General features: G+C 37.5%; 1 protein-coding gene across 1 annotated transcript in view; it reads left to right on the top strand.

Moving 5' to 3' along the window:
• The window catches only part of ATP8A1 (ATPase phospholipid transporting 8A1), a 119,747-nt gene that overhangs the window by 30,472 nt on the left and 70,844 nt on the right, over positions 1-18,431 (top strand). The window contains exons 7-14 of the mRNA XM_054383297.1: positions 367-440; positions 5,054-5,123; positions 6,014-6,141; positions 10,500-10,611; positions 11,451-11,616; positions 12,818-12,945; positions 14,438-14,515; positions 15,145-15,233. Coding sequence (XP_054239272.1) covers positions 367-440; positions 5,054-5,123; positions 6,014-6,141; positions 10,500-10,611; positions 11,451-11,616; positions 12,818-12,945; positions 14,438-14,515; positions 15,145-15,233 — 845 coding nt within the window. The remainder of the gene's footprint in view (positions 1-366; positions 441-5,053; positions 5,124-6,013; positions 6,142-10,499; positions 10,612-11,450; positions 11,617-12,817; positions 12,946-14,437; positions 14,516-15,144; positions 15,234-18,431) is intronic.

Raw genomic sequence — 18,431 nt, forward strand, 5'->3', positions numbered from 1 at the left:
TTTAGATAAAATTGGTTTATACCTGTTGGAGAAGCAAGGATAAGGTAGTACGGTGCAACAGAGTTGTGATCCTAAAGGAGATTTAATTTCTTCTTTAACTCATCCTCAGTCATCCAATAAAATATTCTGCAATAACTAACAAAAGTAAAGAACTGCATGGAGAAAGCCAGGATTAAGCCTGCTAAAGAACAGATGTCCAAAGAACTCTGGTGACCCTTGAGTACCTGATTACCTGTAGGCTTCTCTAAGTGTATGAGTTTCTAACAGTCTCTCTAGCAAATTCAGCAGGTAGATAGTGATGTGCTTAAAACAAAGGGCTAACATATTTTGTTTGAGACCATTAACCAATTCCCAGTTTTCTTTCAGGTAGATGTTGGAGATATAGTTATAATAAAAGGCAAAGAGTATATACCTGCTGACACTGTACTGCTCTCATCAAGGTAGAGATGCCCACTGATGCTTATAGTGTAGAGGCTGGTTTCTCTACCCTGCATTTCTTTCTTTCTTTCTTTCTTTCTTTGTGATTGCTCCAAGGAAATAAGGAATAAACAAAAATGCTGCTGAAGTGTAGTCTTTTGTGTTCGTTTGGGCATTTATCATTTCAGGCAGTGTTTCTTTAAACTGTGCCAAGTACAGTTTTAAAATCACACTGGCATTCAATTAGCCCTTAAGAAAAAACTTAGTATATTATTTTGTTGGATGTAATGCAAACAAAACCTGATTCTCTGTCTAAAAACTGGACCTTGAGTGCCATATTTAACCACGTTGGCTATTTTTTGATATGTGGCTAAGAAATTGCATTCTATAAGTCAGTGCAAATTGGTGTGTTACAGGGAGCAAAAATGGGTTTTAATGGCTATAGTCACCCCTTTGATAATTGAATCAGGGAAAAAAATGCACATGAGATGTGAACCATCAAATTAGTAGCTCTGTCTTTGAGCCAAACACTCACTTTGTTCACTTTATTCATAATACATCTATATATTATGAATAATTTCAGCACTGAAAGCAGTACTCAATTTCTAGCATTGAAAGCTGTGACTCTTTTTACATGGCCAGTCAGAGGTTGTTTATCATCATTTCCTTGGACAGTTTTATTTAAGAAATCCACAGACTATGTGGAAGATGCACGTTTTTCAACATCTATTTGATCAGGTCAATAGACAACATATTCTGAGGCAATATTTTTAAATTAAGATTATTTAAATAGGATCAGTTGGATGTTGATTTCTTATTGTATGTTTACAATGCAATTTCCTTTTCTCTTTATTTTTTTTTTCTGGCACAAGCAGAAGCATTATTGTAACATGTATGATTTATGGATTAAGTATAAACCATCAATGACCCCACTGAAGTTAATGGATGCTCTCTTACATGCAATTAATAAAGTTAGGATCTTATGTATTTCTGTGACAGACTATGGGGTAGACTAGTACATTTTTTATGTCTCCAAATTAAAGGTAGCTGTTTCTAAAACTCTTCTATTAAATTATTATCAAGTCTAAAGTAGTTGCCAGATATACTGTAAATTTTCTCCACAGTCTGCCTTCAGTACTGTTTGTCATGACTTCGTATGTTTCTGTATTGAGTATCCTCTATAAACGTTTTACTTCTGCACTTCCAGAAGCATTTGTATATTTTATTGATAGTTCTGCCCCAAGATCTTCATAGGCAATACACTATGCAACAAGAACACTTGTTCTGTTGGCCTGATAATAGCTTCTGTTGTGCTGACCATAGTGTTTTGCAAGCAGATTGCATCCTTTCAGAGCAGCTTCTTTATCCTCTTCCTCAGCAAGCTCCTAAATTTGAGTTTGCCTAGGTGCCTTCCCTGTTCTGTCCTTTTAGATTTGGAGGACACTTGCATCACAGTGTGGTCCACTTGTAATTTACACCCAGAAAGGCACCAATTGCCTGCAAGTCCTTGAAGGACTCCTCTATCATATGTTGATAAATTGAAATAATAGTTGTAACTGGGTTTGTCAAGACTATTGCCTGTTTGTTTAACCTCACTTTGCAGCCCTTGTCAGAACACGCTGTCCTAACTGTGACCATTGCTCATCTTGAATTTTCCTGTCAGGTTTTCTCCTAGCATCCAGTTTGCAAAAAGGACTCTGAATCATGATTGCTTTTCTGGGCTCAGTTCAGGCGTTTCTTCCAGCTAAAACTTCTTTCTTAGTTATATTACTAGGGTTCTGTTGCAGCCCTCCTTCCAGAAGAAAAACCTATGCTACTACATTGCCTCCAATTCTGCCAGCACATGGGCATGTGCTCTTCTTCTCCCCCTCTCATCTCCACGTGGCCATGTATTCTCCAGGAATACATCTCATCAGTTTTGCTTTCCATGTGTTTATTGATGCCCAGTTGCATTTTAGGTTTCAATAGCAATGTGAGGCTGTGGACCTGGCTTGAATTCAAACTAATAATTTGGTTCTTTTTACCAGCAATAGCAGCTTCTGGAGAATAAGAGGATCTTAAGTATTTTGAGAAGCCATAATCTCTTAGAGTGAAAGGATGCAAACCTCTGAGATTTAAGTCTTTTTTGGTTCTTGTTCTCTCAGTGTAAATTAAAATTTACCAAGGTGAAAACAAAACACAAAATCTTTTTCAGCATGTCTGCAAAAAAAAAAGGTTCTTGTCACCTGGTTGTTCAGAAGAGTTGGCAGAAAATGATCTGTTGTGGCTTGTATTTTTTTCATAATTGTATGGAGTGGCTAGAAGCTTCATTTCAGCTGAGAAATAAGCATAGCAACTTTTTATTGTACAACATCAATGTGTTCTGCTTAAGAATGGTGCCTTACAGTAAAACAATCCACTCACTGGAGTAAAAATTAATATATTCTAGCTCGGTTCTTCCTGACCTGATTAAAATAGATTTTGAAAAAATTGTCATCAGACATTTTAATTAACATGTATTGTTTGTATAATAATTTCAAACTCTGTCTTTTTTGTCTTTGTCCATTTGTTTGGTTTGGTTTTGTTGGTTTGGTTTGATTTTTTTTTTTTTGGTTTGGGTTTTGTTTGTTGTTTGTTTTTTTTTTTCCCCTGCCACTTATTTTTTTGTTCTAATCATTTTCAAACTGGGATATGTAGGTGGCAGTAGGGGAAGTAGTGAAAGTGACCAATGGGGAACATCTCCCAGCTGATCTCATCAGTCTGTCCTCAAGGTTAGAATAATCTAGTTGCACAGGCTGCGTGTACGTGGGTCCTCGTGTACCAAATACAAAGAACACTGCCGTGCTGATAATCTTTGCTTTGCTGTTCTCCATTCCTTCCCCAAACATTTATGAAATCAGAAAGGGTTTGGTTGATAAAAGCATAGCTCATTGAAGTGTAAACTTCAATGTTTTGGTCCTCTTTTGCTTTTGCATTATCCCCCTGAAATTTTCTATCAGACGAGTTGTCGTCGAACAACCACCCAGTAAACCGCCAGGATAAATCCGTCTTCAATTCCTTAGAGCAAATTCAGAAGAGCACATGTGTTTATACCAACCCAAAACTTCCAGCAAAGAGTATATAGCCTAATGTTGATAGGACTGGTAGAGGACCCTCTGCACAAACTGGATGTTGCACAATCTCTGCTGCATGCAATGGCAACAGCAGCACTGTTCTTGTGTGTTGTGGCAAAATGCATGTTCCTTGGAGATGTCAGCTTGATGCTATTGTCTGCACTGGTACTGCACTTTTGTTTTTCCCTAACAAATCAATGGGCCTGCCTTGATCTAACTGTAACTTTCCTGATTTTGGAGGTCACTGCTGTCTGCTACAGTAATGACAATTAAGCATGTGTCTCACTTGAAATGTCTTTGCTGCTTTAATGTGTTTTTAAAAGCGCTTCACAAAAATACTGGTTCGTTTTTTACTGTTCACTAATAAAAATGTGAGAACTGTAACAGTGTTTTGTGCAGGTGATTCCATCCCAGCTATCTAAAGAGAAGTTATTTACATTTATAGAAAGGTTTGCCAAGAAGAAGATGCCAGCCTGAAAGGAATCTGTGGTAATGACTTACCACATTTTAGTGCTTTTGGTTTACAAAAATGTTGGAATCGCCTACAGAATTCTCTTTTGCAAGCATTTTGAAACTAGGTTGCAAATCAGCAGCCACTGTTCAATTAAGAAAGCAAATTTTGAAGATCACTTCATGCTTGAATATTGTGCTAAAAAGAAGAAAGCATTAGAAGCTTTCAAGTGGTATAGAGAGAAAACAATTTTTCTTTCTAGTGTTAAAGGATTTTATGGTTCCTCTGGTGCTTTACAGGTGTTGTAAGTGTTCTGTTCTCACGTCTGGAAAATGGGAGCTGAATGAAGTAATTCACAAGTCCTGACCTGATAGACCTGTTCTTGTTTACTAGCTACTTGCACAAAAGAAGTTTTGTCCTTCTGTATTTCTGTTTTCCTAGTTAACCACTCCTATAATGGTCATAATATGCTTTAAAACCTGAAAGGACTTCACAAAATACTGTTGTGTTACACAACAGAAAATTGTGTTGAAAACTGAAATGCAATAACCCTTTTCACCAGTATGTCAGGTAGATGAACTATTCAAATAGTAATGTCCTGCAGGAACTTAAAACTTCTCATTTCTCAAAAAACTTTTGAAATGGCACAAAGAGGAAGCAGATACCTTTTAAAAACTGGTTTATGTTACCCACAACAGAGACTTACTTTTATAAGAGAACCCTTTACAAGAAAACTTCCACATCTAAAGTTCTGCTGCCTACAGTAATAGGCACTACAAAGGCACTGCATTTGTGCCTGCATCTTCATTTCATGTGAGAGCAGAAAACTTATTATGTACAGCATTTTTTAGCAATGTTTCATCTAAGGCAGGAATCTTTTGGCAAACTTTTCTGAAAGTGTAAAGGACTGTCAGTTTTCCAGATTTCCAGATTCGGCTGTAAATTATTCTAGTTCTGAAGATCTGATAAGAAAAGGGGGGGGGGGGGGGGGAAAAGCCCAGTTGCATAAAGAGCTATTGAAAGGTGGAGTCTAACAATTACAATTTAAAATGAAGAAATTTTGTTTTGTTTTCTTTTGTTTTTTCCTTGATAGTGAACCACAAGCTATGTGCTACATCGAAACTTCTAACTTAGATGGTGAGACAAACTTAAAAATTCGACAGGTAGGAATTTCACTTTGGAGAATATTGTTTGGTAGTATTTTCATCTGTGATTGCTTCTAAACCCATGTTTTATGACAGTAATGGCTATTGTAGAAGACTGTGACATTTTAATGGTTTGCATAAGAAGGTGCAGGATGATAACATCACAAAACTTTTGCCCAGTTAATGAAGCAGAAAGAAGAAATGGTTACTTTTTAGGGTGTCAGGTAATGATAGGACCAGGGAGAATGGAACAAAACTAGAAATGGGTAGATTCAGATTGGATGTTAGGAAGAAATTTTTCCCCATGAGGATGGTGAGACACTGGCACAGGTTGCCCAGGGAGGTGGTGGAAGCCTCATCCCTGGAGGTTTTTGCAGCCAGGCTGGATGTGGTTCTGAGCAACCTGATCTAGTGTGAGGTGTCCCTGCCCGTGGCAGGGGGGTTGCAACTGGATGATCCTTGAGGTCCCTTCCAACCCTAACAATTCTATGATTCTACTCCTAAGCCATGCATTGCACTTTGGTTTAGGACTTTTCAATGGGAAAATAGGTGGAAAGAGTTGTTGTTGGGTATTGCTTTTGTTTTTAGAGGATAGGTGAGGGAGAAGCCTTGCAGAAAGAAGCTGATAGTGCCAGTATTGTCCTTGAGGGGCAGGTTGGGATAACAGTTTTTGACTGGGTAGGCTGCCTCCATGCCGGGATGTACTTGCTGGGTTATATGATGATTTATCACCATATCTTGATTATGATGTTTCAAAATACAAAGGTGACTTTTTCACTACCTGTAGTGTCCAGCAGCGTGACAGCAAAGTGTGGCAGTCCCATTTTTGCACTATCAGATTTATAATACTTGGTTTTCTGTATTGAAAAGTGATTTTTAGAGTCATGACAAACTAATTTTGTTCACAGGGTTTGCCACTAACATCAGACATAAAGGACATAGAAAGCTTGATGAGACTTTCAGGCAGAATTGAATGTGAGAGCCCAAACCGACATCTCTATGACTTTGTTGGAAATATCAGACTGGATGGGCATGGGTATGTAAATATGAAGAAGATCACCTCAGTATATTCAATCTTACAGCAGACATCTATATGTTGTTAAAATATGAATAGTAAAGTCTGTTTTCTGTAAAGACTAGAGAGGTAGAAATATTTTCTGATGTGTTCTTTAACAGCCTTTTTTCTTTGAAAAAACTTGATGGGTAAAATCATACTTCTAAAGCCTACAACTTAAGCTTTGTTGCTAGTTGACCTGCATAAACAAATAGGTACTAATTAATATGAGGGAGAACTAATCACAATCTGATCAATCTGGATTATGTACCTAGTAACTCACTTAAGCATCTCATTCCTCCTCTGTTAAGTTTGTATTATGGAAGGTGAATTGTAGTTTCTTGTCTGTTTTCTTATTGCTGTTGTTTTCTTTGTCAAAGTCTGGAATGGAACTGAGTCCATCACTCTATACCTCCGATTCTTCTAATTGGGCAGCTGAAAGACTTTTAATACCTTAGCCCACTGAAAATATGTTCTTGTGAAAACAGACAGCTCTGGTACAACTGCAAGATACATGCTTGTAAAACTGCTTCAGGAAACCTGACGATACTGAAGTGCTTACCAAAGATTGCTATTTAGAGTTTTTGTGTGGGTTTGAACCAAATTAATATATTAGTAGTACAAAATTCATTACTAGAGCCAGAATTTTTGAGTCCTTCATTCCCAAAGGTTTATAGGATTTCTTTTTTTATTTGGTAGGCATTTATTTCTCCATATACAGTATTACTCTTTGTGGGTTTAGTCTGATACATGCAGTACTAACTAATTATTAAATACCTTTTTTTTTCCCTTTTTTTTTTCTTTTTTTCTTTTCTTTTCTGTCTTTGTTGTTTTTTTTTTTTTATATTCCACTCTTTATTTACTGATTTCTTACAGATACATTCCGGGAGTTTTCAGTCGCAAGAGTGTGGATCTATTATAATTCCACTGTACTTGTCCTTAAGAAGAGAAAAAACATTTACCTGTAATTCTTCTCTGAAGGTAATAGTTATAATAGATCCACACATTCATCCTTCTTCCCTGGCTAGAGAGAAAACCACATTTTTCTTTTAAAAAAAGAATTGATTTAAAAAAAAAAAGAAACACTGAGTGTGCTGATGGCTGTTAATGCCTCAAGAATATGTAGGAGCATGCCATCTGCTGGTCAAGCAATTTGTCCTTTGAGAAACTCAATTTTGGAATATTTTGAATAGAGTTGCAGTGCACTAGGATAGTTCTAAAAGTGTGGCTCTAATATAATACTTACCTTCAGTGAAAAAGAATTGCAGGTAAGTAACTCTTTTTGGATCCTGACCTTATTTTTTAGCCTGAAAAATCAGGGAGGAGTTCTTTTTCTGGCTCATATTAGAGACAGCACAGGTTCATCTAACTGATATTTATTTATCCAGATCTTTCAAGACCTTCCTATCAGATACTGATCCAGCAGTTGCAAAACCAGTAGAGGATACTGAAAATGTATCTCTGCCTTCTTTGTTCTTTCCTTTTAGATAACACACTGGAGTGCCATAAATGTTGTATCTGGTTGATCTTTTCAGTCTTTTCTTTTTCCCATCATAGCAGTGCAATTCAGGAAAACAAAGTGTGCAGCTCTTTGTTATGGTCATTAATATACACAAGCATGTTTGAGGCAGCAAAGATAATTAGCTAGAGAAAGGAGAAAAGTTCTTTAGCCTGGATAAATTTGAAATTCTGGTTAGGCAAGAGCTCAGTAAAAAAAAAGGTAAACAAGTGAAAACCAAGGGCAGATATTAGTTATCCAGACCTAAATCAAAAGTTTTCCTGAAGGCACTCTTAAGAAAGTTTTGGATTAAAGTGAAGTATGCTTGCTAAGGAAAACAAATGATATGAAAGCTTTCAAATATGTCTTAGAAATTATTAGCTCTTACTATACCCTTGACAACCATGGCAGAAAACTATACTGAAAGGGTATTTCCTCATTGAGAGTATTTCTTACCAAGTACAGCCCAGATATGTTGCTGAAGAGTTGATTAGTAATGTAGCATACAAGAAGAGTCCAATGAGTTGGAGCAGTTTTGAGAAAGCTGAAGCCAGGACACAGAGACCTGACAGCTCTGTCAGGTCACTGCACCATCATCTGATTAGAAAGCAAAGTAAGAGCACAGTGTTGAGGATCAGCATGACACCTGTCAAATCTGGGCTTTTTATGTCCCTGGGGGTTTTTTTGCTTTCTGTTTTTCTCTCCTTGGTCTGTGCAGCATTTCTGCTGCAGACAGCTCTCACTGGCTGCAATCCCAATTCTGTTTGTCTTCCCAACAACAGACCATTGAGAATAAATTCTTGTCCCAGGTTGGAGGAGGGTATCCATTTGACAGCCAGTTTCCTGATGGGGGGGAAAAAAACAATCAATAGATCCTGCAGTGAAAGGGACTTTACTGAATACTCTTCACAGTTCTTAAGAGGGGAAAACACTGGGTGAGATTAGGAGGTGGCTGGAAGAGTCTTTCACCTGACTCTCCAAGAAGAGTGAAAGGTTTTTGACTTCTGTCTTTCTAGAGACTCATGTTGGTGTAATGATCAGAAAGTCTTTTAGCATTCCAGAGAAGGTCCATGGTTGAAAAAGTTTCTGATGTATCTGTGGGGGACGTGGAAATAGCTTCCTCTGCTTATGACATAATACCTGATTAGTGTTAATAGACTAAAAGTAACTAATTATTCTTGGAATTACATGTAACCCATTCCTTATCTGAAATGTCTACATACTGTACTGAGGGATGATCCAAAAGTCTTACAATCATTCTGATCTAGGAATGAAAATAAATAAATAGGTGCAGAAGCAATCTTTGATAGCAGCAGGAGTCCCTCATAATGATTCATGTGTAATTCAAACCCCAGCAGTTCCTTTCATACTAGAAAGGATGTTCATTCTCTTAATTATGCCAAGATATGAACACATCTCAAATACAAAAGCAGTACAGTTTAGATTTAGAAAGCAAGTAAATCTTGGTATGTTTTGTGGGGTTTTTTTAATTTCCTTTTTTTTTTTTCCTGATTCCTTCTTTTAATGAAGTGCCTGAAGTTCTTGTCCATGGCAGTATCATTCAACATTTCAGTTGCTAAAACATTCTTAGTTGCTGGGGAGAACGTCCTTAAACAGTTGGGGAGAATGTCCTTAAACAGTCAGCATGCTGCGTGCTAGCTTCCTAGAAAGTAAATGGACTGAGGTTTTGGTGGTGTTTATTTGTTTGGATTTTATGGAGAAGCACTCAAATTCAAATATAATTTTTTCTAGTGTCTGCAAGAAGGAAGAATGTGTTGTTTCTTCTTTCAGTCTCTGAATATTAAAAGCTTGTGTATGAGAGGAGAGAAGGAGGCATGACAAACCAGAAAAATTCATCATTACCTGAAACTTAACATGCTGAGAACTGACTTTATGCTCTTTATGCTACCAGAAATGTTACCAGTCGTGGCTTCCTCAAGACTCTTTATATCTTATATATTAGAGACACAGTTGCTGTCATTAAGCATTTTATTTGTGATTTTCAGAGCATGTTGGTTTGAAACACGTAATTCCAAAGAGTTTTAAGTAAGACTGTGTTGTGAGTTACCCTTTCTAACACCAGAGCACTAAACTTCTATCTGGTATTTATAGAAAGAAAAGTGCAAAAATAGGTTATTGTTTGCCCCAGGAAAAGAGCAGTAATTATCTAAAACTTTTTATGCTTTAAGAAAACCCTGAGCTACAGTATATGTACAAAGTCAGATGTTTGGATTTTGACAGTTAAGTGTTTCCAGCATCTTACGAGGTTATGTTTCTCATTTAATGAGTGCAGTCCTAAAAAGAGTAACAGAAGTAAATTTACTTGGGTTTGCAATTTCAAGAAGGTGCAGACAGTGGTGGTGTTGTGAATTTTAAAACAGTTGATTGTGCTCATAAAGGAGATTTATTTATTTATTTCACTGGAAGAGTGAATTGAGAGTTCAGAAAATTACTTGACTTGAAAATTGCTTTGGTAAATCGGTTCGGAAAGAGTAGCTGAATTTCAGCATGCACTTAAGAAAAAAAAACCTTTGTAATCATAAAACAAAGGGAAATTAGCCTTGGTTGGTTTCAGTATGCTTCCTAAGCAATACCAGACCTTTAGTGTTTGTAGGCAAAAAATTAAGTGGTGATAGTTTTGCAAACTTAATTTTTGGACCTGTAGTTTTTTTTCTCTGTTGACACTGCCAGAAATTTAACTCTGAAAATTAGGCTCCTAGCATCTTGACAATAATCATCTGCATTTTGAGAAATTAGCAGTGAGTTATAACAACTGCTGGTTACCTTTATTCACTGGCATTGATTCTTTTAATGCTAAATTCTAAAACTCCTTTTTTTCTAGTACTGTTCCACTGGGATCTGATCAGATTCTTCTACGAGGAGCTCAGTTGAGAAACACTCAGTGGGTTCATGGGATAGTTGTCTATACAGGACATGACACAAAGCTTATGCAGGTTGGTCATTAGGATTTTCTCTAAGTTACCTGTTTTGTTATCTTACTGTGTCCTTACACAGCACAGAAAAGCCTCTCAGAATGCATAGCTAGATTCAGTATAGTAGTTAAATGTCAATAATTGAGCATCTTATGAAGTAAACCCAGTAAAAAGAAGCATTTCTTTGCTATTATTAGTCACTTAGCCACAAAGTAGGTTTTTTTCCACTAGTAATCGTGTTTGTTGATTCTATTTTGTACAACTTCTCATTTGAAAAACTTTTATTATCAAGTTGGATCGTTACAGTTTGCCTGATCTTCTTTTATTTTTGACTGCTCCTAAAACTGTCCCTTTGTGGAGCTTTCTTTCAAGTACAGAGGTAAGCATTCTTGTCAGAAAAGAAAGTGAAACTTGATTTGCAAAAATAGGAAGAAAGAGAACCTGTTCTCAGACACTGAAATTACTTTTCCTGGTGCTGTTTGAAATAGCAGAATTGAGATGCATAGAGTGCTTTCAGATTGATCTTGTATGTCTCTTACTACTTTTCTGATTTGTAAAAGAGTTATTTGAACAAGTTGAACTGGATTGTCTTCTATAGCACTGATAAGGTGTACACATGCATTTTTTTACTGTTAGTTGTTAGTGTTCTGTGTGATCATTTAAACTGCTTGTGACACAAATCTCAAGCTCTAGTTCAGGGATTTATAAGGTGCTTCTTCTTTTTATTTTGGAGTGAAACAGTGATGGCATTTATGCTGATCACCTATTCAAGGAATATTTAGGAAAGGATGCAGTAAGATATAATTTGAAAAGTGAGATTTTGATTTTGAATAGCCAGTCTTGGGTTTTGTCTTTTGCAGAATTCAACGAGTCCACCTCTTAAAATGTCGAATGTGGAACGGATTACAAATATTCAGATTCTGATTCTCTTCTGCATCCTTATTGGCATGTCTTTGGTCTGCTCTATTGGTTCAGCTATATGGAATCGAAGGCACACTGGAAGAGACTGGTATCTTGATCTGAATTGTAAGATGTAACACAATATATTGATATTTTAGTGTTGAATTGTCTTTCCTGTTTGGAAAGGAGGATGATTACTGTCCATTCCACAGTATGTTTTCAATCAGTCTTTTCTTTATTGGTTGTTGAGTAAAGTCATTTGGCTAGGAATAGCACAGCAAGTATAAAATGTACCTTTACCTTACTGTGCCATCATAGCTCTTAGATTCAGGAAGGGGATCTTGGTTTGCATCTTTCAGCCTCTACATCTCTGCAGCTCAGCAAGCTCTGTATCAGGTTGTGGAGACTCCTGCTCTGTAGACATTCAAAACCCACCTGTATGCATTCCTGTGTGACCTGCTCTATGTGATCCTGCTCTGGCAGGGAGGTTGGACTGGATGATCTTTGAAGGTCCCTTCCAACCCCTAACATTCTGTGATTCTACTGGGATAAATAGTCAGCTTCCAAGACATCAGACTAATGCCATTTTCAGCTATTCCTGATGGATTTACATTTAAAGCTGCAGTCATCTTTCTGAATTTTTAATCTCCTTCATCCCAGGAAGTGATGCTGTGGCATTATAATTTTTCCTGTACAGCAGTCGAACTAATTATTGCCTGCCGACATCAGGTCTTAGAAGACTGCTCCTAAAGAAGTTGAAGCAGGCTCAAAAGACCTCATTTAAAGCATAGTAGTGGGTGACTGGGCTAACAGTGCATGCCAGGCACCATGGTGTTATGTGAGGTATGTTCTGTGAGGCTTCACAGCACCGTGCAACATATTGATATAATTTGACCCTCAGTGAAGGAGCTTGGTTTGAAGGAATTTTTCATAAATACACTCTGTGGTCAATTACTCATATTTCCAGAATTTCTCATGATGAGCCTAGAGCTGTCTTTACTTAGCCAGTGGAACCCAGCACTAGGCTTTATGTTGCTGAAGCAAGTCTTGAATACAAAGAAAGATGCAGAATATAGTCATCAGAGTTTGCTTTTTACCAATTGGAGAAGATGGCAAGGACCTATAAATTGAACTCCACTGAATGATGCTTAAGTCCTATGAAGGTCACACTTGCAGGCAAATAATATTGTAATTAATTCTCAAGTTTCTTATCCTCAAGTTTCTCCTTAGATTTGCAACATTTTTAAAATCAGCCTACACTGCATATATAGACTTCAGTCTTAATTTTGATTTTAATTTCAATTTGTTTGGTTTTCTTTTTTGGCAGATGGAGGAGCAAGCAACTTTGGATTGAATTTCTTGACTTTTATCATTCTCTTCAATAATCTGATTCCAATCAGTTTGTTGGTTACACTTGAAGTTGTTAAATTTATCCAGGCATATTTCATCAATTGGGTAAATATTACTTTTATACTATGCATTGACTTCTAAAATCAAGTGGTTTACAAGTGAAATGATTTTTTTTTCTTAACAAAGGCAGTGTCTGTTGTTAATATCTCTTATAAATATCTAAAGATCATCTAGGCATCCTTTAATTATTTTTCTTAATGAGTTAATGAAGGAAAAGAAGGTTTAACTCTGTTTGAGGTAAGGTATTGTCCTCAAAGGTGTGTAACTGCTTTTAATAGCATGCCATCAATGTTTCCTTTTTTTTCCAAGTATAAATTAATCATACTGCTCTGAAGCCTTTCATCTGACTCTTTGAGCAAGCATATAAAATAGATTCATGTGTGTGAGATACAATGTCATGCAAATGTAGTTAGGAATGTATGTGAAATAGCAGATGAAATGTATCATTTATTTTAGAAGTTCTTTTTGTGTGCAGTCAGCAGGTTTTGATTTCTTCCTTTCTGTTGTGCTATTGAACAAATTGGAATCGTAGAATCAGAGAATGGCTTAGGTTGGAAGGGACCTCAGATACCATCTACTCCAACCTCCTTGGCATGGGCAGGGGTGTCTTACAACTAGGCTCAGCTGCTCAAAGCTTCAGCCAACCTGGCAGTGAACACCTCTAGGGCAGTAGCATCCACAACCTCTGGGCAACAACCTGTTCCAGAGTCTCACCACTCTCATACTGAAGAACATCTTCCTAAGATCCAGTCTAAACCTACTCTCCCTCCGTTTCCCCTTGTCCTGTCACTACGCACTCTTATGAAAAGTCCATCTTCAGCCTTCCTGTAGGACCCCTTCAGGTATTGAAAGGCAGCTCTAAGGTCTCCCCTGGAGTCTTCTCTTCTCCAAGCTGAACAATCCCAGCTCCCTCAAAGCTTATAGCAGAGGTATTCCAGCCCTTGGATCATCTTTGTGGCCCTCCTCTAGACTCACTGCCAACAGCTCTGTGTCCTTGTGGTGACAAAGAAGAGAATGTAATGAAATTCTTCCGTCATGTTCTACATTCTAAAATAAATACTCAACAAAGATTCACTCATTATTTTTCTTTTTCATCCAATGGTAATTTATTTATATTCTACCTCTTTCTACTCAATCTGTGGAAAAATTTCCTAGGCATCACCCTAAAATTGCCACAGATGTAAATAGATAATACTGACTTTCGTTGAAGTGTTACAATGTAGTATTTCTGTTTGTTGCCAAATCTATTTTAGATACATGGGCATAGTAGTTTTTCCAGATTACTGGGGAAAAAAAAAAATCAGGGTAGATCTCAAAGCATCACAGTGTTTTGCTTTAAAGAAACCAAATTTTATCTGGGAACTCTTGGGAGTGATCTTGATCGTGGCTTCCCATGTGGCAATAATCATAAGTAGACAACTTGCATTTGTGTTCAGTCTCTTCTTCTTTGCTTACCTGATCTATTGATGTACTAGCTTTCTTGTAATAAGTTCTGAAAGACTAATTTTTACATAACCATACCCTTTTTTATCTGTAGGACATAGACATGCACTATGAACCAACAGACACTGCTGCGATGGCTCGTACTTCCAATCTCAATGAAGAACTTGGACAGGTAGAAGAAAAAAAGATCACCATTTCTAATTCTGTGTACTTGAAATTCTTCATATGGTTTAAATTATTGAAACACTGTGTTCATTCGTTCAAAAAAATAATATATTATTGCCTTAGTCTTTGCTTCTTCCTATTCTCTTCGTTTTGTCTGATATATTTAAGAGGACTTTGCAATATGTGGGAGATAAGGTTTTGAAACTGTATTAAATGAACAAATACCCTCAGTAAGTTTGCAGATGACACCAAGCTGGGTGGCTGTGTCAACCTCCTAGAGGTTAGGGAAGCTTTACAGTGGGGTCTGGACAAGGTAGATAGGTGAGCCAAGGCTAATTGTATGAAGTTCAACAAGGCTGAATGCCAGGTACTGCACTTGGGTCACAGCAACCCCATGGTAAACTACAGGTTGCACTAAAACAGGCTTCAGCTTCCTGACATTTCAGTTGATTGCTGTGTTTTGAAATGGGTATCAAGCCTGTACACCTGCCATGTTTAGGTACTGTTTGGAGTTTTTTTCCTATAATGATTGCAGAACTAGTAAAAATATTTCGTGTGTTGATAGTAATGAATTGGTACTAGATATGTAAATAATTGCTGAATGTTACTGACTAATGAATTTTATCATTCATTTAGGTCAAGTACATATTTTCTGACAAAACTGGTACCCTGACATGCAATGTCATGCAATTTAAGAAGTGCACTGTGGCAGGAGTTGCTTATGGGTAGGTGTTTTTTATATGCTTGTCTTCATCTGTGTGCCTTTCTTTTCTTCTGCCTGTGCATATGTGCCCATAGAGTAATACTGCAGTTCAAATAAACTTAACGCCTGGCAACATCTGCAACTAAGAGTCACAGAATCAACAGAATCATAGAATTGTTTGGGTTGGAAAAGACCTCTGAGATCATCAAGTCCAACCATCATCAAGTCAGTTTGCTAGCAGCTATGAAATCTCCCTCAGAAGAGGTATCATCATTTCAACCATCACCTCTCTTTTTCAAAAAGAAACAAAAAAATGAAATTTTAGATAGCAGAGGCTTGCTGCTTTAGCACTACTTCAGCAGGTGTGTCTCAATCTGTCTGCTGTGGTTACTAAAAGAGGTCTTCCCTCATAACTGCAAAACCCTGTGTCTGTGCTCCGTGATTTATGTAGACACATGCTCTTGCACTAAATCATGTGCAGGATGAACAAGAATTTAAATGACTGTAGCATGACCTACACTACTGTAGCTACCATCCAAATGGCTTTTATAGATACTGTTTTAGCAACCTAACTCCAGAAATCAATCCTGCTGTTAGGAAATCTCTCCCAAATAAATGCGAGCAAACCATTTTTATTATTTCTTTGTGAGCAGCTGCAGCCAGCTCTTTCAACAGAGTTTGTAAAACCATCCAACTTTTTTAAGACTGTTTACTCAAAAAAAAAAAGATCATTAGAGCAATGAGTAGAGCAAAACTGTAAATGCCAGTGTGTGAGATGCTGGACCTGGGCTGATCTCAGAGCATTCAGTAGGAGGTAATTAGACACCTCTAGACCTAATCAGGGATCAGGTAGACGTTATGAAATTAATTTGTGGGTTTGTCCTAAAGGTGATGATTTGGCTTTTGTGGCTTTCTTATCTGGATACCTAATTTCAGGAGTCTCATCTAGGCTTTCCATTTTGAAAACACTTAAATCCTTAATGCATTAACCATACTGATGATTTTATGTGTGTGTGTGTGTATATATTTCTCTATATATATCGCAATTTCAACCACCCAAGCTAATTTTATGACTTTAGCAAAAGTGCTCTGAGGTAACTATTTTCAAATTCTTTGTATACCACTTTCTAAGTCTGAAAAAAATGCTTCCATGATAATGATACTTAACATCAGTATTTGATATTTGATTTCATTCTGTATCTTCATCTGAAGCAGGTGTGGTACAAATTCTAAAATTTCTCCTCACTCTCAAAGAGTGAATATATTTTTCAGAAAAAATAACTGTTTGGTTTTTTTTTCTTGCTATAATTTCCAGCTCCCATCCACACCATTTTGAAAAGAGAGAGATTTTCTGATGAGCATCACTGTTTAGAAAGCAGTTTCTCTTTCCAGTGAATTGCCATTGCAGCATCTCACATAGCTACTCAGAGTCACTGTCTTTCTGTTTTGCTGCAAATAAGTTGGGAAGACAGAAAAGGATGGAAGTACCTGTTCCATCTTCCATGCTGCTTCTTAGTAAGCATGTTGTAAGTTGTGAAATACTCAGACTTGTGTCATCATGGGGCAGGGTGCTATGGCTGCCTTTGTTCTTCAGCATTTTGTGAGCTCATCCAGACAAGCTGCATCAGCATGCCTTCAGATAATTAAAAAGCTACCTTTTGTTTAAGGAGAAACTGTAACAATGTACATATACTGAAATATAAAGTAAGATTTGTAAAGAGGGCTAATGCCTTTATATCTGCTAGTACAAGTTAGTAAATAGACAAACTCTTAGTTGATTTAAAAAAAAAAATAAAGGTACTTAGAGGTTATGAAGTCTTAAGAGAAACATCATAGATTTGCAATATTTTATTGCTATCTAGGCACTACTCAGTAGAAAAATTGTAATAATTTAATTTCATTAATTAGTTTCTTTTTATGCATGATCCAGGTTTTTTTTTTTTTAGCTTTTGTGATTCTTTTTCCTCTCCCTCTTTCTGTTCTTTCCTTACTTCTTGTGCAGCCATAGCCCTGAACCTGAGGATTATAGTATTCCTTCAGAAGATTGGTAAGCTTTAATAATCATTTAGTGTGTGGTGTTTGTGGAAGATTCCAACTTAAAACCCATAAGTGAGATCTCTGGAAACAGCCAAATGTGAGATATGTTACACAGAAGTTCGTTTAGCTTCAAATTGATGCAGACTGAAGGACTCTTAAGCAAATTTATGCCGTCAGAATTGTATGACATTAGGTTGTGTACTCTGGAATAGAACCATAGGATTGTCAGGGTTGGAAGGGACCTCAAGCATCTAATTCCACTTGCCATGGGCAGGGACACAGTATCACAGTATCACAGTACATTAGAGGTTGGAAGGGACCTTAGAGATCATCTACTCCAACCTCCCAGCCATGGGCAGGGACATCTCTCAACTAGACTCAGCTGCTCAAGACCTCATCCACCCTGGCCTTGAACACCCCCAGGGAGGAGGCAGCCACAACCTCCCTGAGCACAACCTATTCCAGAGTCTCACCACCCTTGTACTGAAGAGCTTCTTCCTAAGATCCAGTCTAAATCTACTCTCCCTCAGCTTCAAACCATTCCACCTTGTCCTGTTGCTAGATGCCCTGATGAAAAATTCCCTCTCCAGCCTTCCTGTAGCGTCCCGTCAGGTATTGGAAGGCAGCTATAAGGTCCCCCGGGAGTCTTCTCTTTTCTAGGCTGGACAACCCCAGCTCCCTCAGCCTGTCCTCATAGCAGTGGTGTTCCAGACCTTGGATCATCTTGTGGCCCTCACTTATCACCTTTCTGCAATTCCTCATCTCCTTATCTGAGGCTTACATTTCTGTGTTACAAGGATGGTCTCTCCAGTCCAACTCCCCAGCAGGGACATCCACCATTAGGTCAGGTTGCCCAGAGCCCTGTCAAGCCTGACCTTGAATATTTCCAAGGGCCTCAACCATTGATGTATCTTCTTCATCTATGAGATTCCTAGGTTTATTTTTGGTCATGGATAGTAGAAAACAAACCCTCTCCATGCAGATTACCCTCATGTCTGAACACAGTTTGCTTACCCTTTTCAGATGCAGGACTTTCTTTTCTGCAGGTATTTGCAAACCTATTCCAAAACTGCTAATTTCTCAAAGAAATGTGATCTCTTCCAGTATATCTTGTTCTTAGTCTCTTAAATAATCTCATTCTAGAGCTCAAAAGAAGTGTTGCATTGGAGGTTTATTTTTTGCT

The sequence above is a fragment of the Indicator indicator genome, chromosome 8, assembly GCF_027791375.1.
Source record: "Indicator indicator isolate 239-I01 chromosome 8, UM_Iind_1.1, whole genome shotgun sequence".
Lineage (NCBI taxonomy): Eukaryota > Metazoa > Chordata > Aves > Piciformes > Indicatoridae > Indicator > Indicator indicator.